Consider the following 19,760-nt stretch of genomic DNA (forward strand, 5'->3'; position numbering starts at 1 on the left):
TACCGTTAAGGTTTGAGGAGTTTCCTCAATCCTCATGAATCCGATATCGATTAGGCGATTACATATAAGAAACACAGCTTGACAGAATTTGACTTGAAAACTCAATATGTAAGCATAACAAAGAGAAGAAATCTCCTAACAAATAAATGTCACTATTCTGAACTATGCATGCTGTTATTATAAAAATACGAAAGTCACTATAAGTGTGCCATTCAGATTTGAGGAGTTCCGTTCTGATTAGCATCAGAAGTTCCACTGCACCAAATGTCACTATTCTGAAAGTAAAAATACCAAAGTCACTATAAGTGTGCCGTTCAGATTTGAGGAGCTCCGTTCTGACCATCATCAGAAGTTCCACTGCACCAAATGTCACTGTTCTGAAAGTAAACGCAAGCTGTTCTTATAAAAATACCAAAGTCATTATAAGCGTGCCGTTCAGATTTGAGGAGTTCCGTTCTGATCTTCATCAGCAGTTCCACTGCACCAAATGCCACTGTTCTGGACGTAAGTGCATGCTGTTCTTATAAAAATACCAAAGTCACTATAAGTGTGCCGTTCAGATTTGAGGTGTTCCGTTCTGACCATCATCAGCAGTTCCACTGCACCAAATGTCACTGTTCCGTACGTAAATGCATGTTGTTCTTATAAAAACACAAAAATGTCTTTCAGATTTGAGGAGTTCCCTCGATTTCTCCAGGATCCCATCATCAGAACTGGGTTCTGATGGGACCAATCTGTATGCATATACATACATTCGATCAATTTTCAAAATCGGTACAGTAACGACGGAGATATCGTGGCACAAACATAAAAAAAAATAAAAAAAAAATACAGATGAGAACCACCTTCCTTGAGATTTGGGTGCGGGGTTAAAAATACTGAACACATATTTTTCGATTATTCTAATTAATGAAAATGCAAAGATATAGAGCATTAAAATTCCGGAGTGGGGGCTTGTGACGTCACTTCTATGTAAAAATTGTACCTAGGCGTGAAACTTCAACGCACTGTACCGTCGTCATTTTTCGTTTACGAGAAAAAAGAAAAAATACGTGTCTAAAATTCTTTGATAATCTAACTGACGGACTAATTAGTTTTTTTTAGTCGTCTCGCCTATTGTTGATGCTACGTTGTGCAGCGATCGAAACGCAACTGGCTCTGTCCCGCCAATACGGAAGAGCGATAAAAAAAATAAAGACTTTATTTTATTTTTAAGAAATAGAAACTTTATTTTATTTTTACGATACGCTACGGAGCGTAAGTGTAAGGCCTGTGTGCGTAGCCGAATGCACAAACGCTCACGAAACGCTCACGATAATTTCACTTTCGTAGCTATCTCTATCTCTATCGCTCTTGAGTATTGGCGCGACAGAGCCAGACTACATTTCTGCGGCGTTTTGCGTCGCAGAAATGCCATTCGGTTACGGCCCCTGGGTTTACGCTCAAATTGCGCGTGCAGCGGGGCGGGGCATGCGGCGTGAATGTCAAACAATTGAAGCTGCACGCTCCGCTCCGGGCGTCCACTCAGGCTTGTGCCTAACGGCTCAGCCACAACATTGGTCTAAGCGTGACAGCGGTGAGCGGCGGCCATACTTTGGAGCGAGACACAGCGACGGGACTTTTCATTCGCACGTATGGCCGCCGCTCACCGCTGTCGCGCTTAGACCAATGTCGTGGCTGGGCCGTAAGTGATTGTGACGCTATCTGACTTGCATTACTGCAAGACGGTAGTTTAAACCTTCATAAGGCCAGGTTTTACGCTAATCATTATTGCATAAACAAGTTAAAAATTTTGTCCATTAATAACGCCTGAAAGTACAAATGACTCTGAGTCAAATGACTCAAAGAGGTCAATATTTTGGAGACATTAGTGTTACGCTTTTTCTGAAAAAGGTTTTCTCTTTATTACTTACAAACTTGTATCGGCGCAGACTTCTAGTCCAATTATAATTGAGCAGTTCTCAAAAAGTTTGTACAAAAATTAAGGAAAAAGTTAAATTTGTTTTTTTTTATTCCTATTTTGTTACCAATATTTTTTTGATGAATTAAGTTTTATTTCGTCATTAACCTTCTATAGCATCTATATTTTCTTTATTATAACAATTATCCTGTACTTATATAGGTATCTTACGATAGTCGACTAACGATAATCGACTAAATGTTGGTAACATGATAGGATCAATTAAAATTTGCTCCGTGGCTATGTACAAACTTTTCGACAACTGCTGAATTAAAATCATTTTAGATATTGTTACATAATATCGAAGGACTCGGTATTTGATAGGTTCATGACCGGGTACTATTGTTTCGACTGAACAATTATTTCGAACCCGGTTACAAAGTTCCTTACACATAGGCCCCTTGGTCCTAAGTAAAGGTCGTTAAGCGAACAACTTTTTGTGACAAACCTTAAGACGGGTATTCACGATCGAGTCGATGTGAACAATAGCACAGACATATATAACTCCTTATAGACAGATAAAGTCTAAGAAAAAAACGTACCTCAGTACCATACAGAAAAAGGTACGGTGGCCTAGATGGCATTACACCGTTGGGGTACGCTCAACTAGATGGCGCTAATATTAATATTTGACATTTTAACACAAATCAAGCTAAGAATATAGGCCAAATTGTCAAAACTGAGGTACAAAAGTTATAAGCCTGTGTCAAGAGATGGCAGTCTAAGCGCTGTGATTACACATTTTACTTCGACAGTAACTCTCTATAATACTCGATCCTCTTTGACAATAGGTACACATTCTATACGTACAAAAATTCACACCTGTATTCACAAAATGGTTAGACAGAGTACTTGTAACTGCTCAAGTTTTAGTGCTGCTCTTAGCAATTATAGAAGACGGTCAACGAAATTACGGCACTAAAAAAGGCGGCCAATTGATTAAAAAAGTTTCGGGTTCACCGGCCAATTGTCTGCACTTGCCTTTCTAAACATTGGCGTTGGCGGAATCATCGACGAGCCATATAACACTTAAAAAAACCGGTCTAGTGCGAGTCGGACTCGCTTACCGAAGGTTCTGTACAAACTTTCAATAGTTGAATCGTCAAAATATTATTCATAGAACTCTACAGACGACTAAATCCCTCGAGACTCAATTTCCCACATAACAAGTAATATTTTAATATACAATTTTACTGTTAGACAACGTCCAAATAAAATCAAGACTATTTTGATTTCAATAGTTTACGACTTACGACATGTTGCAAGGACGCTCCTGAACCGACCTCATTATATCAGGAAAAACGCGATGTAGGAAATGAGCGTTCAACGTTCAGCGAGATCTATCGGAAAATTGAGTAAAGTAATGCGCGCGAGCCAGTATGGAAGATGATTTTTATGGGATGATTATTGTTTATTGCGTGAACCGATTTTAACCATTTTGCCTCTATTTGAAAGCAGGTAATTTCATTATTATTTTGTTAAAAAATACAGGTACAATAAACGATTTTATTTTCCTGTACTATTCATTATAGTAGCCATGTTTGGTGGAAATATCATAAATTTATGTTGGCAAACTTCGGAGATAAGGGGGGGGGGGGGTATTATTTTTTTACATTTTCCTTCAAAAAACATTTTTTTTCCACAACCAAAAAATTTGAATAAATAGTTTTGATATGTACAGTTTGAGCTCTTTCTAACGATATCCCACTTGGCCTAGTTACTTCAAATTTACAGTTTGCCCCCCTTTCATTTTGGCCATTTTCTGTAATTAATATTAATAAATTTAAAAAAATAATACTTTCCATATGTAGAGTTTAACGATGTTCATAAGTATTCCAAATTTCAAAGCGATAGCATAAGTAGTTCTCGAGATATTTAATAATGTGACAGACAGACAGACAGACGGACAGAGCGGCGCCATAGGGGTTCCTTTTGTTTCTTTTTGGTACGGAACCCTAAAAATGATTATAATGTAGGGGCGAATGGTTAATTCCATAGAAAAATTGAATTTCGCGCCTTTTTTTAGTGAAAAGATTCGGTTGACGGAAACGGAACGGAATTTAAAAGGTTGCAGGAAACCTAAATTGAGATACTTATCGCAGTGATAGAATGCTAGCTTATAACAGTAACATTAAAATTCGTACCAGTGTAATATTTACAACTAACAACCAAATAAACTTATAAAACACATTTCTAAATTATTGCTGTGAGAATCAAACTTTTAACTCACTCTGAAACTATTTCCGTTTGCTAACAAGTTTCCAAAGTACATATTGAGTTGTTGGCATATCGGTAGTGAGTAGTTAAACTAGTTAACAACTAACGATATGCCAAAATAGAGAATATACGTATGGACAAGCAAAAATGCGTAGGATAAAATACTTGGAATTGCAGGTTTTTCAAAGTTGTCCACTTGTCCACCCCACTTTTTGGATTTGGAATTTTTTATGAGGTTTCCACTCACTACTCAGAATCGCGAGCTCTTACTAACCCTAATAGGAGAAAAAAGTGTCCCAAGGTTTTTTTCCCATTCCGTTACCATTTTTTCATACATTTTGTATGGCGGTAACGGAATGGAAGGAATTTGAAAAATGTAGGTATGGATATCTTGGGACATTTTTTTTCTCCTATCAGGATTGAAAGACCTCTCGATTCTGAGTATGAATCGCGTAAAAAATACCCATGCTACAAAAAAGTGGGGTGGACAACTTTGAAAAAAAAAAAAAATGGCCCAGCTGGTTTGCAGATTTGTACATTGTAGAAGTCGTTCGTCATTTTACTAGTATATTTCATGTAGTAGTGTCAGATTATAGATGACCGTGTGGTGTCGGGTGAGAATAACACCACCCCTTTCTTCCTGTGGGTGTCGTAAGAGGCGACTAATGGATTAGGGCCAAAGTATTTCGTATGGGAGATTAAGCCCCGAGACGATGACATCGAGTCTCCAAAAAGAAGGAAAACTAATATAAAGCCCGGATCTGGAGCCACCGTTTAGACGCAAGCCAGGCACCTGCGGCCAAACCGACACCACACGTATTGACTCGTCATTCCTGTGGAACGTGGGTGGTACGGGTGCTGGGCAAGCCCGTATTGCCATAAAGTCGTCTGTCCCAGGCGCAGCAGCATCCGCGGAGAGGGCACTTCGCCCACCTGCCGTGCAGGGGGGAAACAACACGGGGAGTGGCAGTTACCGGTTATAAGCCCGCACGAATAGGCGTCGTATGTGCGGGCGCCAGGGGCCACTCCCGACAGTAGGAGGATCCATCGAAGGTCCACTGATCAGTTACCGCCTGCTTCAAGTTGAGCAATCCTCGACCAATAAGGTACTGATCCGCCTCAGCGTTAACTTGTTTTGTCTGGGTGAACAGAACATAAGCTTAACAGCCGGACGTTAGCGCTGTAAAACCGACCACCTGCTCAGAATCAAAACAAAACATTCAAACCCAATATCAACGCTTCCTACATGCGCTATGCGACATGGAACGTCCGAACAATGAGGACGGGTTTTCCGAATACCTGTGAAAACCTTGATATCGCACAAGATCTGCGAAAGACCTACAATATCGACGTGGAGCTCAATAGGTTAAAAGTCGATATTGCAGCTTTACAGGAGACCAGGATTGAAGACAAAGGCTCTTTACGGGAAGCTCACTACACTTTTTACTGGAAGGGCAAGAGTTCCACGGAAACACGGGAGCATGGTGTAGGATTTGCGGTCCGTAATCAACTTATTGATGCTATTGAGACACCAGTAGGTGTATCTGAGCGCATCATGGTCTTGCGTCTTAATATAAAAAGCAGCTATGTTACCTTGATTTCCGCTTATGCACCGACGCTTCATTCCACATCCGAGGCTAAGGATCAATTCTACAATCAGCTTGATGAAGTACTCCGCGGGGTGCGCCCATCCGACAGGCTACATATTTTGGGCGACTTCAATGCTAGGGTCGGTCAGGATAATACTGACTGGCCTGATTGCCTAGGTGCGCAGGGTGTCGGTAAGCTCAACGACAACGGACAACGATTGTTGGAGTTCTGCTCTAAGTATGAACTATGCGTCACCAATACATTTTTAAAGGAAAATGGATGCGAAAAGTCTCTTGGATGCACCCCCGCTCAAAACACTGGCATCAATTGGACCTTGCCCTTACTAGAAGAAGAGACCTGCGCGAAACACTTCACACGCGGACGTACCACAGCGCTGATTGCGACACAGACCACAGTTTGGTTTCCACCAAGGTCCGACTAGTCCCAAAAAGGATCCATTCTGCTAAGCCTCTTGACCGAAAGAGGATTAATCTTTTTAAGACCCGGGACCTGGAAGCAGTGGAATAGTTCAGTGCTGCAGTACGTGACGAAATTACGAATTGGGACAGTTCCGTATCAGCGCAAGCCGAGTGGGAAATGATTAAGTCTCTCCTCACAGATGCCGCGGGGAGGGTTTTTGGTTATCAAAAGGCAAAGTCTCACGACTGGATACTTGAAAACGAGGAGCACTTACTTCCCCTTATTAACTTGAAACGGCAAGCTTTCATAAATTTCCGCCTTAATCCCTGTGATTCTGCACGAGAAGAGCTCAAAAAGGCGAAAGCCTCACTCCAGCGCAGCTCTCGTTTTTATGCAAACGCATACTGGACAGAACTCTGCCAAGGAATTCAGGCGAGCGCAGACGCTGGAAACATAGGTGGTGTTTATGAGGGTATTAAGCGAGCTCTTGGACCTACTTACTACAAAAAAGACGGCCCCTCTAAAAGAGGCTGACGGCTCTGTCATAACAAACAGCAGCCGTCAGATGGCAAGATGGGTGGAACATTACACCGAGCTATACTCGTGCCCAGTCGACATTCAACCAGAAACTGCAGGATTAATGCCGACTCTGGACACTTGGCACGAGCTGGACTCCGCACCTACCATAGAGGAACTTTACCTGGCCGTCAAGCAGCTAAAAAATGGCAAAAGTCCGGGCAAAGACGAAGTGTACACCGAAATCGTCAAGCTGAAGTGCATCCTTCCTGTCCTTCATAACCACCTGACCAAATGCTGGAAACAAGGCTGCGTGCCTCAGGATATGCGCGATGCTAATGTCGTCACTCTTTACAAAGGCAAAGGCGACCGCGGTGATTGTAACAATTACCGCGGAATATCCCTCCTCAGCATAGTCGGCAAAGCTTTTGTTAGGGCTACCTTAGCCAAACTGCAGAAGCTGGCTGACTGCGTATATCCAGAGGCACAATGCGGTTTTCGGGCCCAACGGTCAACTGTCGATATGATTTTTTCACTCAGACAGTTACAGGAAAAGTGTAGGGAGCAAAGCAGTCCTCTTATCGTAGCATTTGTCGATCTCAACAAGGCCTTTGACACTGTGAGTAGAGAGGGGCTTTATTCGGTTCTTGTCAATATCGGTTGCCCTCCAAAGCTCCTGAAGATAGTGCAGTCATTCCACGAGGGTATGGAAGCCACAATCCTTCACAACTGCGAAACATCAGCTCCCTTCAACGTACGCCGTGGCGTTCGTCAAGGTTGTGTACTGGCACCTACTCTCTTCGGAATATTCTTTTCTGTACTCTTGAAGGTTGCTTTTGGAGATGATCTACAGGGGATACACCTGTATACAAGAGCCGATGGTCAGATGTACAATCTTGCTAAGCTTAAGTCCAAACGACATAGAGAGGACTTTTTTGTAGATAGCCTTCTCTTTGCTGATGACGCTGCTTTCGTCGCTCACAGTGAGTCTCAACTGCAGACCATCATGAACAAATTTCAAAAAGCGTGCGACCTCTTTTCCATGTCGGTTAATGCCAAGAAGACCGTCATACTAGCGCAAGGATGTTCAGAACAGCCAACTATCGTGCTTAACGGTGTACCTCTAGAGGTGGTCAGCAAGTTTTGCTACCTTGGCTCGCTTGTGTCGTGCAATCTTTCGCTTGACGCGGAGATCGATTCCCGCATCGGCAAAGCGGCCACAACGTTCGGGAGGCTCCGTACAAGGGCTTGGGACAATAAACATCTCACGGTAAAAACGAAAATGCTCATTTACCAAGCATGTGTCCTAAGTACACTTTTGTACGGAGCGGAAACCTGGACATCGTACGCAAAACAAGAACGCCGGCTGAACTCCTTTCACATGCGCTGTGTACGGAGCATACTGGGCATCACATGGAAGGATCGCGTGACAAACGAGTCTGTTCTAGCCGAGGCACAGCTTCCTAGTATCACAGCCATACTAAAGAAGAGGCGACTGAGGTCGGCTGTCCAAAATCAAAACCTAGCAAGGGACATTTTTTGTCAAAATACGTTTTTTTAATCAATCAGACTCAAATTTTGAGCTGCGTCTAATGCAAAAACACCTGTATTTCTATCTCAATTAGAATCAAAGTTACGGAACCCTCTAAACCTAGCAAGTGCATATCTTACATGCAAATATCAAAATCAAAATCCTAGTAAGTAACATTTTCAAGTCCAAAAACCTAGTAAGTGCATGCTATACTAGGTTTCTGAGTTTGTAAACGGAACATACTAGGTTTTTGAATATGGAATTGTCCCATACTAGGTTTTAAATTTAAAAAATTGCCGAAGGGTTGAACAAGGAATTCAAATATTTTTTTTTTTTTTTTTTTTTTTTTTTTTTTTTTTTTTTTTAATTTATTGATAAAATAAAAGTACATTTTACAGGTCAAAAATAATATACAAAATTTACAATAATTTACACAATTAAAATTTAAATATCATTAATATAACACAATTATTTGCTCTTTTTTTTTTTTTTTAGTGCAATTTTGGGTCAACGATCCTTGGTTGTTATTATACACATAAATTCTTCAATCGAGTAGCAAGCATGACTAATGAGTAATAGTTTAAGGTCTTTTTTAAAAATTGAGTCACTTTTCGAGTCCTTTAATTTAGACGGAAGTGAATTATAAAGCCTTGGTCCGATTACACCAAGTGACCGTCGTGATTTAGCAAGCCGGCGCATCGGAACAAGTAGAAGGGGAGGTCTGCGGGGGGGCAGGTCGTGAGTATGTATAGGTGCACTAGTTTTATACATATTTATATTTGTTCTGACGTACATACAAGCCGACAAAACAAATATACTAGGTAAAGTTAGTATGTTATGTTTTTTAAATAACAATTTTGCTGGGTGGTCAGTTGGTTTACCATCGATTATACGGAGGGCGCGTTTTTGCATCCTGAACGCCCTATCCCGGTCTGCAGCAGTGCCCCAGAGATCAACACCCTGTGTAAGGATCGAATGGAAATAACCGTAATACGCCATTTTGAGATTTTCAGTAGTCAGACTGGGCGCTAACCTGGACAGCGCATAGCAGGCAGAGGCCAGTCTATCGCAAGTCGACTGGATGTGGGGGCCCCATGTCAGCCCGGCATCGATTTCAAAACCGAGATATTTAACTGTATCAACCTGAGGAATAAGGGTGTCATTGAGAACTATGTTTAATTTTGTTTTAATTGTGTTTCTTAACTGAAAGTGAACGATGTTCGTTTTATCCAAATTTAATATCATTCCATTAGCTTTAAACCATTTGACTAGTTGATTCATTACATAATTAAGTTTTATTTTTAAAGTTTCGAAATCATCAGCATGGACAATGACGCACGTATCGTCAGCGAACATTATATATTCTGAGCCAGGGCAGGCGCTCGTGATGTCGTTAACAAGGATCAAAAATAGGTTGTTACCAGCAATTGATCCCTGTGGAACCGCACAATCACCTACTGACTCTAGGTTGGACCTGGAATTGTGGACAAACGTGCATTGTTGTCGGTTATTTAAAAAAGATGCAATTGTCTGATGAAAAACGCCGCTTACACCATACCGAGATAATTTAGTTAGGAGGAGAGAGTGGTCAATCATCTCGAAGGCGCGCGACAGATCGCAGAAGATGGCAGCGACCTGTCGGGCGTCCTCGAGGTGACGCAGCACTCGCGACACGACGTCCCGCGCAGCGTCCGTCGTTGACCTTCCCGGCTGGTATGCATATTGTTGACTATTTAACAAGCTATTTGAATGTATGTGTTTCATCAGTCTCACGCTAATTAGGTGTTCAAAAACTTTTGAGATGATAGGCACTAGGGATATCGGGCGATATGATTTGGGTGCGTCTTGTTCACCTTTCCCCTTGTAAATCGGTTGTATTTTTATTAGCTTTAAAACATCAGGGTATACACCAGCGGTTGCGCACTCATTAAACAAAGATAGAATGAGCGATACAACCACAGGCGATAAACAATCAAGAATTTGAGTTGACATATCGTTAATGTCTTTCGAAGATTTTCGTTTTATTTTATTTATAGACTCAATCATTTCACTTAAGGTGAATTCAGTAAAAACAAGTGTAGGAGGTGTTTTGTCCAGATAATCACTCAAATATTCGCAAGCAGTTGCACTGCATGGTTTAAAATTGTTTACGTTGGCGTTAACGTAATACTGGTTCAGTAGCGATGCAGCGGCAGATGCGCGCGCACTCTCGCACTCGCCCTCCGACCGGCTTATCAGTATGTCTATTGCGCGGTTCCCAGTCTTGTTTTTCCTGCATGTTTCGTCAGCAATTACTCGCCAAACACTACGACACATATTGTCACTACTATTTGAAATTTGCCTATTTATATAATCCTTACGTAGTTCTTTCAATAGTGCCCAGTACAATGGTTCTGTTTTTAAAAGTTCTGAAAGTGACTCGTGATCATCAAGGTTATGTGCAAGATTAGTTTTTAGTCTGCGTAATTTATTTCGCTTATTTTTTACAAGTTCGTTAACCCAAACATCGCGATTTGTTTTAACAGGCTGTTTTTTTATAGGGAAATGTACTTCAAAATAATGCTTTATAACGTTTAATACAGATTCAAACCTTTTAACTGGACAACAGTTTTTTGCTAATAGACAATCCCAATCATAAAGGTCTAAACTACGTGTAAAGTCCAACCTGTTACTGTGTGAAAACATTCTTTTTAAAATGTGTTGTTTACATTGTATTTTGTTTGTAGATATATTCAAAATTACATTTACAGATAAGTGATCTGATAAGTGCAAGTCATGACAAAATACGTTAACAATGCTAGTTTTAGTTAAATTAGAATACGCGTGATCAATACACGTTTTTGAGTATTCGGTTATCCTTGTTGGTACATTGATAAGGCTTTTGAATCCGTTTATTTTGATAATATCTAGTAGATCCTTAACCGTATTATTCTTCGTTAATAAGTCTATATTCATGTCACCAGTTATTAAAACATTATAATTTTGTATAGCATTTAAATTTAATAATTCATTTAACTTCGATAAATATAGGGATAGATCTCCGTTAGGAGGTCTATATATACAAACAACAATAAGGTCAAGGCCAACGCACTCGATTGCACACACTTCAAACTGCATTTCAACAGACAAGTTAGTGATTTCTTTGCGCTCCATTGTGATGATCTCGGGGCTGGCGTAGATGCAGACTCCTCCACCCATCCTCGACGGTCGGCAGTAGTGGGCCCGCAGACGGAAGTTGACTATGTTAACAGAGGTTATTTGTTTTGTATCCAGCCAGTGCTCGGACAAGCACAGAATGTCAACCTTATCACGAAGTTGCAGTTCACTTTCTAGTTTGTACGTTTTATTATGCAATCTATTAATATTTAAGTGTAGTACGTCAAGCATTTTATCATTTGTTTTCACTTGGTGCGGGGGTGTTGGAGGGAGACATGGTCTCCCTGCGTCGGAGAAACGGCTGCCATTCGGAGATTTTAATGTTTAGAGGCCAAACTGATGTAGATAAAAACTTTTCATACACACCGCTGGGGATTCCTATCTTGAATGAGTTATAACTGTCCCGTTTGGATGGTATTTTTTCTACTGTATAGTCGACACCACCATGAACGCTATTTAGGTGATTTATCACGGATTCAGGTGTTGTGTCGTTACTGAAATAACATCCATGTAAATACCTATGTATCGTTACTCCTTTTAAGGAGGTATCTGTTGCGGTTCCTTTAATCGATACAGTAGCTTTGCGATTTTTTCGACGACTGTTACGACTTTGAGCTGTTTCCCATACATTTTCAGCGGGCTTACTAGTAATTATCGACGGTTCTGGGTCGTCTAATTCTGAGTCAATTGGGTCTGTAAGCGAATCAATTACCGTTAACGAGTTAGAGCAGTTACCCGCGGTCATATTTATTTTATCGTCCACCATTGTCCGTGGCGGGTCATCTTTCGGTGGCAGATCGGTGCGCTTCGCCCGGGTCGGTTGTTTTGCCTGAGATGCTATTCTCTCTTTCGTTTTCACGGCGGCCGATCGCTGTGCACGGGTCGGAGGCAGTGTGGGAGCAGGACGGCTAGTAGGTGTTGACGTGTTGTTCGTTGCGACCGGAGCTGGCTGCGCGGGCGCAGAGTTAAGTTTGTAATTGTTTACCACTTTGCTCGAGGAGCTCTCAGTACTGTTTGAGAAAATAACCGATTTAATTTCACTGATTTCATTAGATAAACTATCCAGTTTTTTGTTTATTTCACTGATACTACGTTCAAAAGGTTTTAATACACTTGTAAGTAACTTTTTAAACTGTTCACTGTCCTTTAGTGCCATTTTTCAACATTTATTATTTAACTACGTGAGTATTTGTTGTTGGTCCTACCGCCCGCGACCCGCGACTGTCTCCAATATTTAATATTTATTTAATTCTCTTGGACACAGGGAACATATCGCACCTGTACTAATATAACAATAAATAAAACATAGCAAGTCAGTAATCAGTGAAGTTTGAATTCAAACGGTCGCCGTTCCCGCGGGGCCCGCGTTTGTTCCGTTCGGGATCCGAATTTAGGGAACGAGTTTCAACCTGAAGTTTCTAGTTTGTCGTACTTTGCGCTGCTGCGCGGACGCATGATGAATAAAAGTGATCGATGGAGACGAATTTTAGCAGCTGCTTTTAGATAGTCATTCTCATTATGTTCGTTGTTTTAGCCCGTGATATTATACTTATTTAATATTGTGTGTGGCGATCGCAAAAGTGTTTGTGGTGCTGAATTGTGGTTTTTTATTTGTGATGTTTTAATGGGGCTTGGATCGAGGTATTAACATTCGGAATGCTTTTTAACATTATTTTTGCGATCTATTTTACGTAGGTACCTACTTAACCTACTTATATATATTTGACGATGGGAGCAACTTAAAATAGTTCTAACAATTATGCCTTTCCAATCTACCTAAAGGAATAACTGCCAGTAGTACCTAGTGCTTGTAACAGGTTGTTGATGTGCAGTATATGGCGTGTGTTACATATGAAACTATCGTGTTAAAAAAAGGACACTCTAGTTGCAAAATTAGTGCCTTTAATGCCAGAAACAAGGCGTGATTTTTGGAGTCGATTGCCAATTAATGACCTTTCGGATGATCTTTAAACTGGAGGCGAATAGGCTACTAGACTCATATCTAATTTGGCGTAATAAATAATTGTCTTCTGTAATATTTTGGGTAGGTACCTATTAAATATGTACGATGTCTACGTATTTTTAATTCAAAAATGTGAATAAATTTTTTTTGGCCACCGAAAACTCTGTTGGCCGTGTAGTGACCTCATAGAATTCATGTCAAATCAATCGCTGACATTACATAATACCTTTATGCCTCGTACTTAAATTGTCAGAAAGTGTTGTTTTCGCACTGAATTACTTCATTCACAGAAAATTTATAGATGACATGGCTGATGTTGTTTTTGCCTGAAATATTACGTAAACGTATTCTTTAAAAATATTTTTTTGCGGTTTATAAGCCATAATAAAATATAGTGATATTTTTTTTCCGTTAATTGGATAGTAAGTAATGCTATAAGACAAACTATAAAAAGGGTCAAGTAGCCTATTGTTTACCCGATGACTGATTTTTGTTTTATGCATAAAATTTAATTAATTGTCTAATAATGTTGCCTTTTGTTATTATGATCCCATCAAACAAATATTATAATGTGATCAGACACGAAACGACATTTTGATATTTGCTAGTCCCTTTTCGGTGAAGGAAAAAACGTGATGAAACCGGACTAAGTCCAATAAGGCCTACTTACCCTTCGGGTTGGAAGGTAAGATGGCAGCCGCATTTGTAAAAACTAGTTCCTACGCCAAATCTTGCGATTAGTTGTCAAAGTGGACCTCAGGCTCTTATGAGCCGTGGCAAATGCCGGGATAATGCGAAAATTAACCATTTAAAATACTTGGTAAGACCACTTGCTAGCTTTTTGTTTTGTAATTGACGAAACAATACTATTATTTTTTTGTAATTAATTGTTAGTAAGGCACATAAAAGTTCTAAATAGACACATACATTTAGTTTCAACAGTTTGTCTTGTAAAGCAAGTTATACTTCTTTATATAAAACCAAGTCTTGTGAGAAAAAGGTCTTTGGTACTAATTTTTTTTAACAAAATCTTTGTTTGCCTCTCCTGTAAAATTTCGGTAAATGCACTTGCTAGGCTTTGATTTTGGACAGCCGAGGTGGCTCGGGCATGTGTATCGAATGGAGCAGACTCGTTTACCACGTCAAATCCTACTGGGAGAGGTTGCAGATGCAAAGAGACCGGTCGGACGGCCAATGCTGTGCTTTAAAGATTGCGTGAAGCGTGACATGGTCACATTTGATATTCCATGCAACCAGTGGCAGCGGCTGGCCGAAGACCGACCCACGTGGCGCCGTGTTGTCCATGACGGTCAATCCAAGCACGACAACGCCTGGTTCTCCTCCTTGAATGATAAACGCATGTGGCGTCACGAGCAGGCCTCTAACCCCCGCCCATCTGGGGGAGCATACACCTGCCATGTGTGCGGACGAAGGATCCTCTCTCGAATTGGGCTATACAGCCACGAACGTAAGTATCGCAAGGATGCTGCGGCCTGGCCACGGACACGCGCGAATTGCGGCAGCGGCAGCGGCGAGCGGTGAGCGGGAGAAACAAAAGCCTAAAAACGCATTTAGGATGCCACGAACCGCCGCCGCTGGCGACAACGCGCGCGAATTTTGTCGAGCGGCGGGCGGCAGCGGCGCGCGGTGCGACGCGCGGGGGAAACAAACGTACCGGGCTAGTGGACGACGCCACGACTTACAGCGGCACGACCAGCGATATTAGCGGCACGTATCGGGCGGTTCGCTTCCGACCAAAAAATATTAGACGATTCGCTCGCGAAATGGACTCGCGGAAGCGCTCCCGGAAATATTAGATGGGTAACTTATGATTAGGTATACATTTTTGAATGTGATTTTGACGTTACCAAAAGGCTGTTTTTCATACTAGTAAGTGCCATTAATTATTATATACAGAGAGTAGTGTTTTTAAATATTTTAAATATTTGATACTGAGAATTTTATAGTTGTTTTAGTATTGAGATATATAATCGAAGGGTTCGATGCTCATTCTGGTGTACTCGTAAAATTTCTCCGGGTACTTTCTGTGTTCTTCATACAAAATTGTAAATTCGCCATGTGTACGTCTGTTAGTTTCGTGTACTCCTTCTCTCAGATTTAAATTTTCCTGCCTGAAATATGTGCTGCTTTCGAGAAACAGACGAGCAATTTTGGATAACACCATTTTAAATCCGTCCCCTCCGCTCGATGCCGCTGCCACGACTGCGAAGTACGTGGCATGCTCCCCGCTCCGCGCTTCCCTACCGCGCCGCGCGCCGCCCCGCTCGCCGCTTAGACCAAGTCCGTGGCCAGGCCGTAGATGCAAAGGCCAATTATTAGTGTCAGATTAAAAATGGATTGTATCAAACCGATTTTCATCTACGGTTTTCTTATACGAGTAAGAATATACTTGTTAACACAGTCAGAACAGGTTATAGGGCATAAAATACAAACATGCTACCACCGCAGATATCTAATGATTAACTTATTAGGGCGGTTTCAGGCTAAGGTTAAGACAAAAGCGTACGCGTAAGCGCATTGAAACCAATGTCCATTTACGCATTGAAACCAATGTACATTTTTCAAATTCCTTCCATTCCGTTACCGCCATACAAAATATGTGAAAAAATGGTAACGGAATGGGAAAAAAACCTTGGGTCACTTACATAGTACAACATTGTACGTGTGCTCATTACACATAAACTTCCGAATACGCGCAGAAAAAACATGCTTGTCTGAAACCGCCCTTACTTACTTTCAAGGACGGATCCCGCATCAAATGAATTCCTCTTTTGATACAAAAGATACCTAGTCAGAACCGTTGTTCTTTTTTCTTATTTAGTTTAATTTCCGTCAAACATCAAAGAAGTTAATCGATAAAGAGTAAGATTTTTGAAGTAAGTAAAGGAATTATTGTTTCATCACTTCTTGACTTATAAATTAAACAAAGTGTATGTATTGATGCCGTTCAAATAACAATACCGATGATTTTACATGTTGCGAAATGCACAAAATATGTTAGTCATTGGTAAGAATATTAACAAATACCTAGTTTAGCTTTTAGGATCTCAATCCTTATCCAAATCAAAGATTCGGGCAATATTGACAGTTGCGGTTGCGGGTAGAAAATGTCTATTCAATTTTGTAAGTGCTTATAAATAAGGGACATGCTTGCGTTTCGTATTGACTACCGACTCTGGGAGAAGGTTGCAGAACAACGAACGGAGTGGCGCAAATGCATTGTGGAGGGTCGCAAAATTTGCGATGAGTTATGGTTTGCTGCACTCGCTGATAAGAGACAGAAGCGACGTCAAGGAGTTTCAGCGCTGATTTCCGACTTCTCTTGTCAGTCCTGCGGTGGACTATGTCGGTTTCGCATCGGTCTAATAAGTCATCAGAAAAAGTGCTCCTCGAATATTACACCATAAATCGTCTGTGCAATAGACGTTAAGGCCAATGAAAAATGAAATGAATAAAATATAAATAAGATAGGTTGTGTGAACGAAATAAAATAATATATCCTATTCAGTGTTTAAAATATTTAATAGTCACGGATACGATTCTAGTGCGGAAAAAAGGAAGTTCAAAACGAGTATTAAATAGGTAATTTAAATCACGGCCGAAGGGAGTGTTTAGCTGAAATGCTCATATTAGAATAACATCAACTCCATCTCATGGCAGAATGCTCGTAGATTTATTCGACGGCAGCTAGATTCGTCTGACGGATGGCTCACACTTGCCAGATTTAGACACGCACGTTCAGAAGGAAAGTTGCCAATCTCGCTCATTTAGAGTTGCACCTGATAAGTGTTTATTAGGTGGCTATCTGACATGGCGAATAAAGCATAACAAATTGAAAGATTCATTCTAGATTTTCATTAATATGCTAGATTACATCAAAGAAAATAGTTTTTAATTATTTTAATACGTGATCTCTAAGTTGTTCTACACTTTATTATGCTCTTACTACGGGTAAGGTATTGGATCGCACTAGTTCAATGTCGAGCACTAGTACTTTCACCTTATCTGTCTACAATTCATGGCATACACGACGCGAAACCTTCTAAAAAATTACTGGCCAGGCCAAATGAAAAGCATTATCTTCATACCTTAAAAGTGGCATACCAGATATAAAAATATATAATAGTACTAAACTATATAGTGTCACTGTCAGGGAGCCGGCCGTAGAAAGAACCATCGAAAATTGAGATCGTTCGGCACAAAGGAACATTTGTGAAGTTGGAACGCTCACCACAAAACAATGAAAACTCGTACTCTGTCGAGAATGTTAAGATTCCAAATACACGACCCTCAGGACTAATTCGAACTTCACTCATACATACTTTACGATGTCATCGACCTTCAGAAGCTAATGTAACAGTGTCCATATCACACGTTAGAACGAAGGGTTAGTCCTTTGACTTAAGGATTTAAATGCATGTCCGCGTTAATACGACGATGAATTGGAATTCCAACTAAATATTGACATATTTACTTTGTTTTAGACTAGAATATTTTTTCAATAGTCTAAATTGGGTCCCGCAGTCGAGAAAAGGTCGGCCCTTCTTACCTTCCCATCACGGTTTCATGCCCGCTCTTGCCAGTCGCTAGATCGCTGTTATCCCGCCATCTCTTTTTTGATCTACCTCTGCCGCCGCGGCTGAACTGCAGTAACCATTCAGTTAGGTAGTTCGGCCGACCGTTACGGATGCATGCGGCAAACATGCCCCTTAAAATCCCTTAGCACCCACATCCATTATACCAGATTTGGAGCGCAATTCGGTGTTCCTAATCCGATCGGTTCTACGAATTCCAAGTATGCTGCGATCCAATACACCACTAGAAGCACCTAAGTAAATACTTAATAATGTTTTCACCTGAACTTAATGGAAAATCAAACAGCAATGCAATTGTTTACATCTACTTTCGTTTGTTTAGTTGGATTACACACTTATCCCCACGGAACTACTATTAATCTGATAAGATACCTTGGGATACATTTTGGACATGTTTTGCTGAATCACTCACGGGAATTACTGTAAATGATGTGAGTTTTGTGGTATTTTAAATCCAAGGATAAAATAAGGTATTGATTGATTAATCAGTGTCAAAACAAAGTTTTAGTTGAATAAATTTTACGACAACTGTTAGCACCGAAAAATAATAAATAAGTACTTATCTACTTAGTACTAATGTACAGAAAGGACATTTTCTACAGAACCGAATTTTGACTGCAGTTCTTTGCGTTCAGGGTGCTTTGAGTTCAGGGGCCAATCGTGTTGTCTATTGTCTATGTCGACTGCGTGGCAATTCTTTTCTACTATTTAGGGTTGTCAAAAATTAAGCACATAATTGGGTAGCGCATGCAAAGGGACGTTAAGTTCTACCGACCCTAATAATTGCTATGTAGCAATGCGAGCTAAACAGAGTCGAGGGATCCAACCTCTGGTATAAGCGCACCTGCTGCAAGCTTCGGGAATTTCCGCACTGTATCGTGCGCGGGTGAATGACAGATGAGTGAGTCAGCTGGCGAGCGCTTGCGCCGACCTTCCTCCACTCGTTAGCTTTGAATGATGACCGCCTTGACGTCCTGACTCACTTCCTGCATTCCGAAACCTACAGGAATATTCGTGGCATTCGGAGATAAAATTAAACGTTTATTTTGATTAGTTCTCAGTTCAAACAAACTGCATCTTGTTTGGATTGGAGCGGTGTTTTGAGCGGGAAGCCGCGCGAATGAGATTGACGCGATAAAGTTTACGTAAATAGCACTCTTGTGAGTCGAGGACTCGCAACTAGAAGTTTTCCTTTGATACTTTGCCGGGAGATACTAATCAGTGCCGCTATCCTAGGTAACATTAAACAAATTAGATTTTTCAATTGATAATAATTAGGTATATTGTACAGTCAACCAATTAGATCCCTAGGCCACTGTAGAACTATGTCATAGTGACATTATAAATAAGATTGTAAGAAATCTCTTACTGCTTGTCATTTTGACATGGTTGTAGAGTGGCCTAGGGTTCCAAATCTTGTCACATAATCTGCTAGGAATCACAAAAACTACTAAGAATCACATTACACAGTGTAACAACATTAAATTTTAAAATCTAAATTATAAAATGCAAACATGGAAAAAGCTTGCCCACTACGAGGATCGAACCCGGTACCTCCATATTCCTAGTCCATGTCCCAGACCGCTAGACTACGGAGAGAGATTACTGACCGGACCAAATTATTGAACCGTATCGGAGTGCATTTACCTACACCGAAAGATACGCCTTATATACATGACTATAAGGTCCATTTCAAAGATACTTTTAATATAATAGTTTGTAGCTTGACGTCATAAAATTGTCATTCGCACCAAAGTTTCGCTGCCTGCAAATGAGAAAAGAGTCGTTGTA

At 40.7% G+C, this 19,760-nt stretch overlaps 2 protein-coding genes across 3 annotated transcripts in view; both read right to left on the reverse strand.

Annotated features, from left to right (window-relative positions):
• Positions 1-19,760, reverse strand: part of LOC125234265 (actin-binding Rho-activating protein-like) — a 75,397-nt gene that overhangs the window by 24,720 nt on the left and 30,917 nt on the right. The window lies entirely within an intron of this gene.
• Positions 8,725-12,599, reverse strand: LOC125234264. 2 transcript variants are annotated; one of them, XM_048140476.1, is made up of 2 exons: positions 11,326-12,599; positions 8,725-9,377 (listed from the first exon to the last, which is right to left on the reverse strand). In XM_048140476.1, the coding sequence occupies exons 1-2, from the start codon at positions 11,619-11,621 to the stop codon at positions 9,332-9,334; spliced, it is 342 nt and encodes a 113-aa protein (XP_047996433.1). In that variant the 5' UTR covers positions 11,622-12,599; the 3' UTR covers positions 8,725-9,331. Both variants share the same exon structure in this region; 1 of them encodes a protein (XP_047996433.1).

The sequence above is a fragment of the Leguminivora glycinivorella genome, chromosome 15 (genome assembly GCF_023078275.1).
Source record: "Leguminivora glycinivorella isolate SPB_JAAS2020 chromosome 15, LegGlyc_1.1, whole genome shotgun sequence".
NCBI lineage: Eukaryota > Metazoa > Arthropoda > Insecta > Lepidoptera > Tortricidae > Leguminivora > Leguminivora glycinivorella.

Excerpts from the sequence above, each read along its gene's own strand:
- LOC125234264 (XM_048140476.1), bottom strand. The coding sequence starts at position 11,621 with ATGCTTGACGTACTACACTTAAATATTAATAGATTGCATAATAAAACG. Across the intron at positions 9,378-11,325 it reads TTTGAAGTGTGTGCAATCGA|GTTGATACAGTTAAATATCT; the intron begins GTGCGTTGGCCT and ends CTTATTCCTCAG.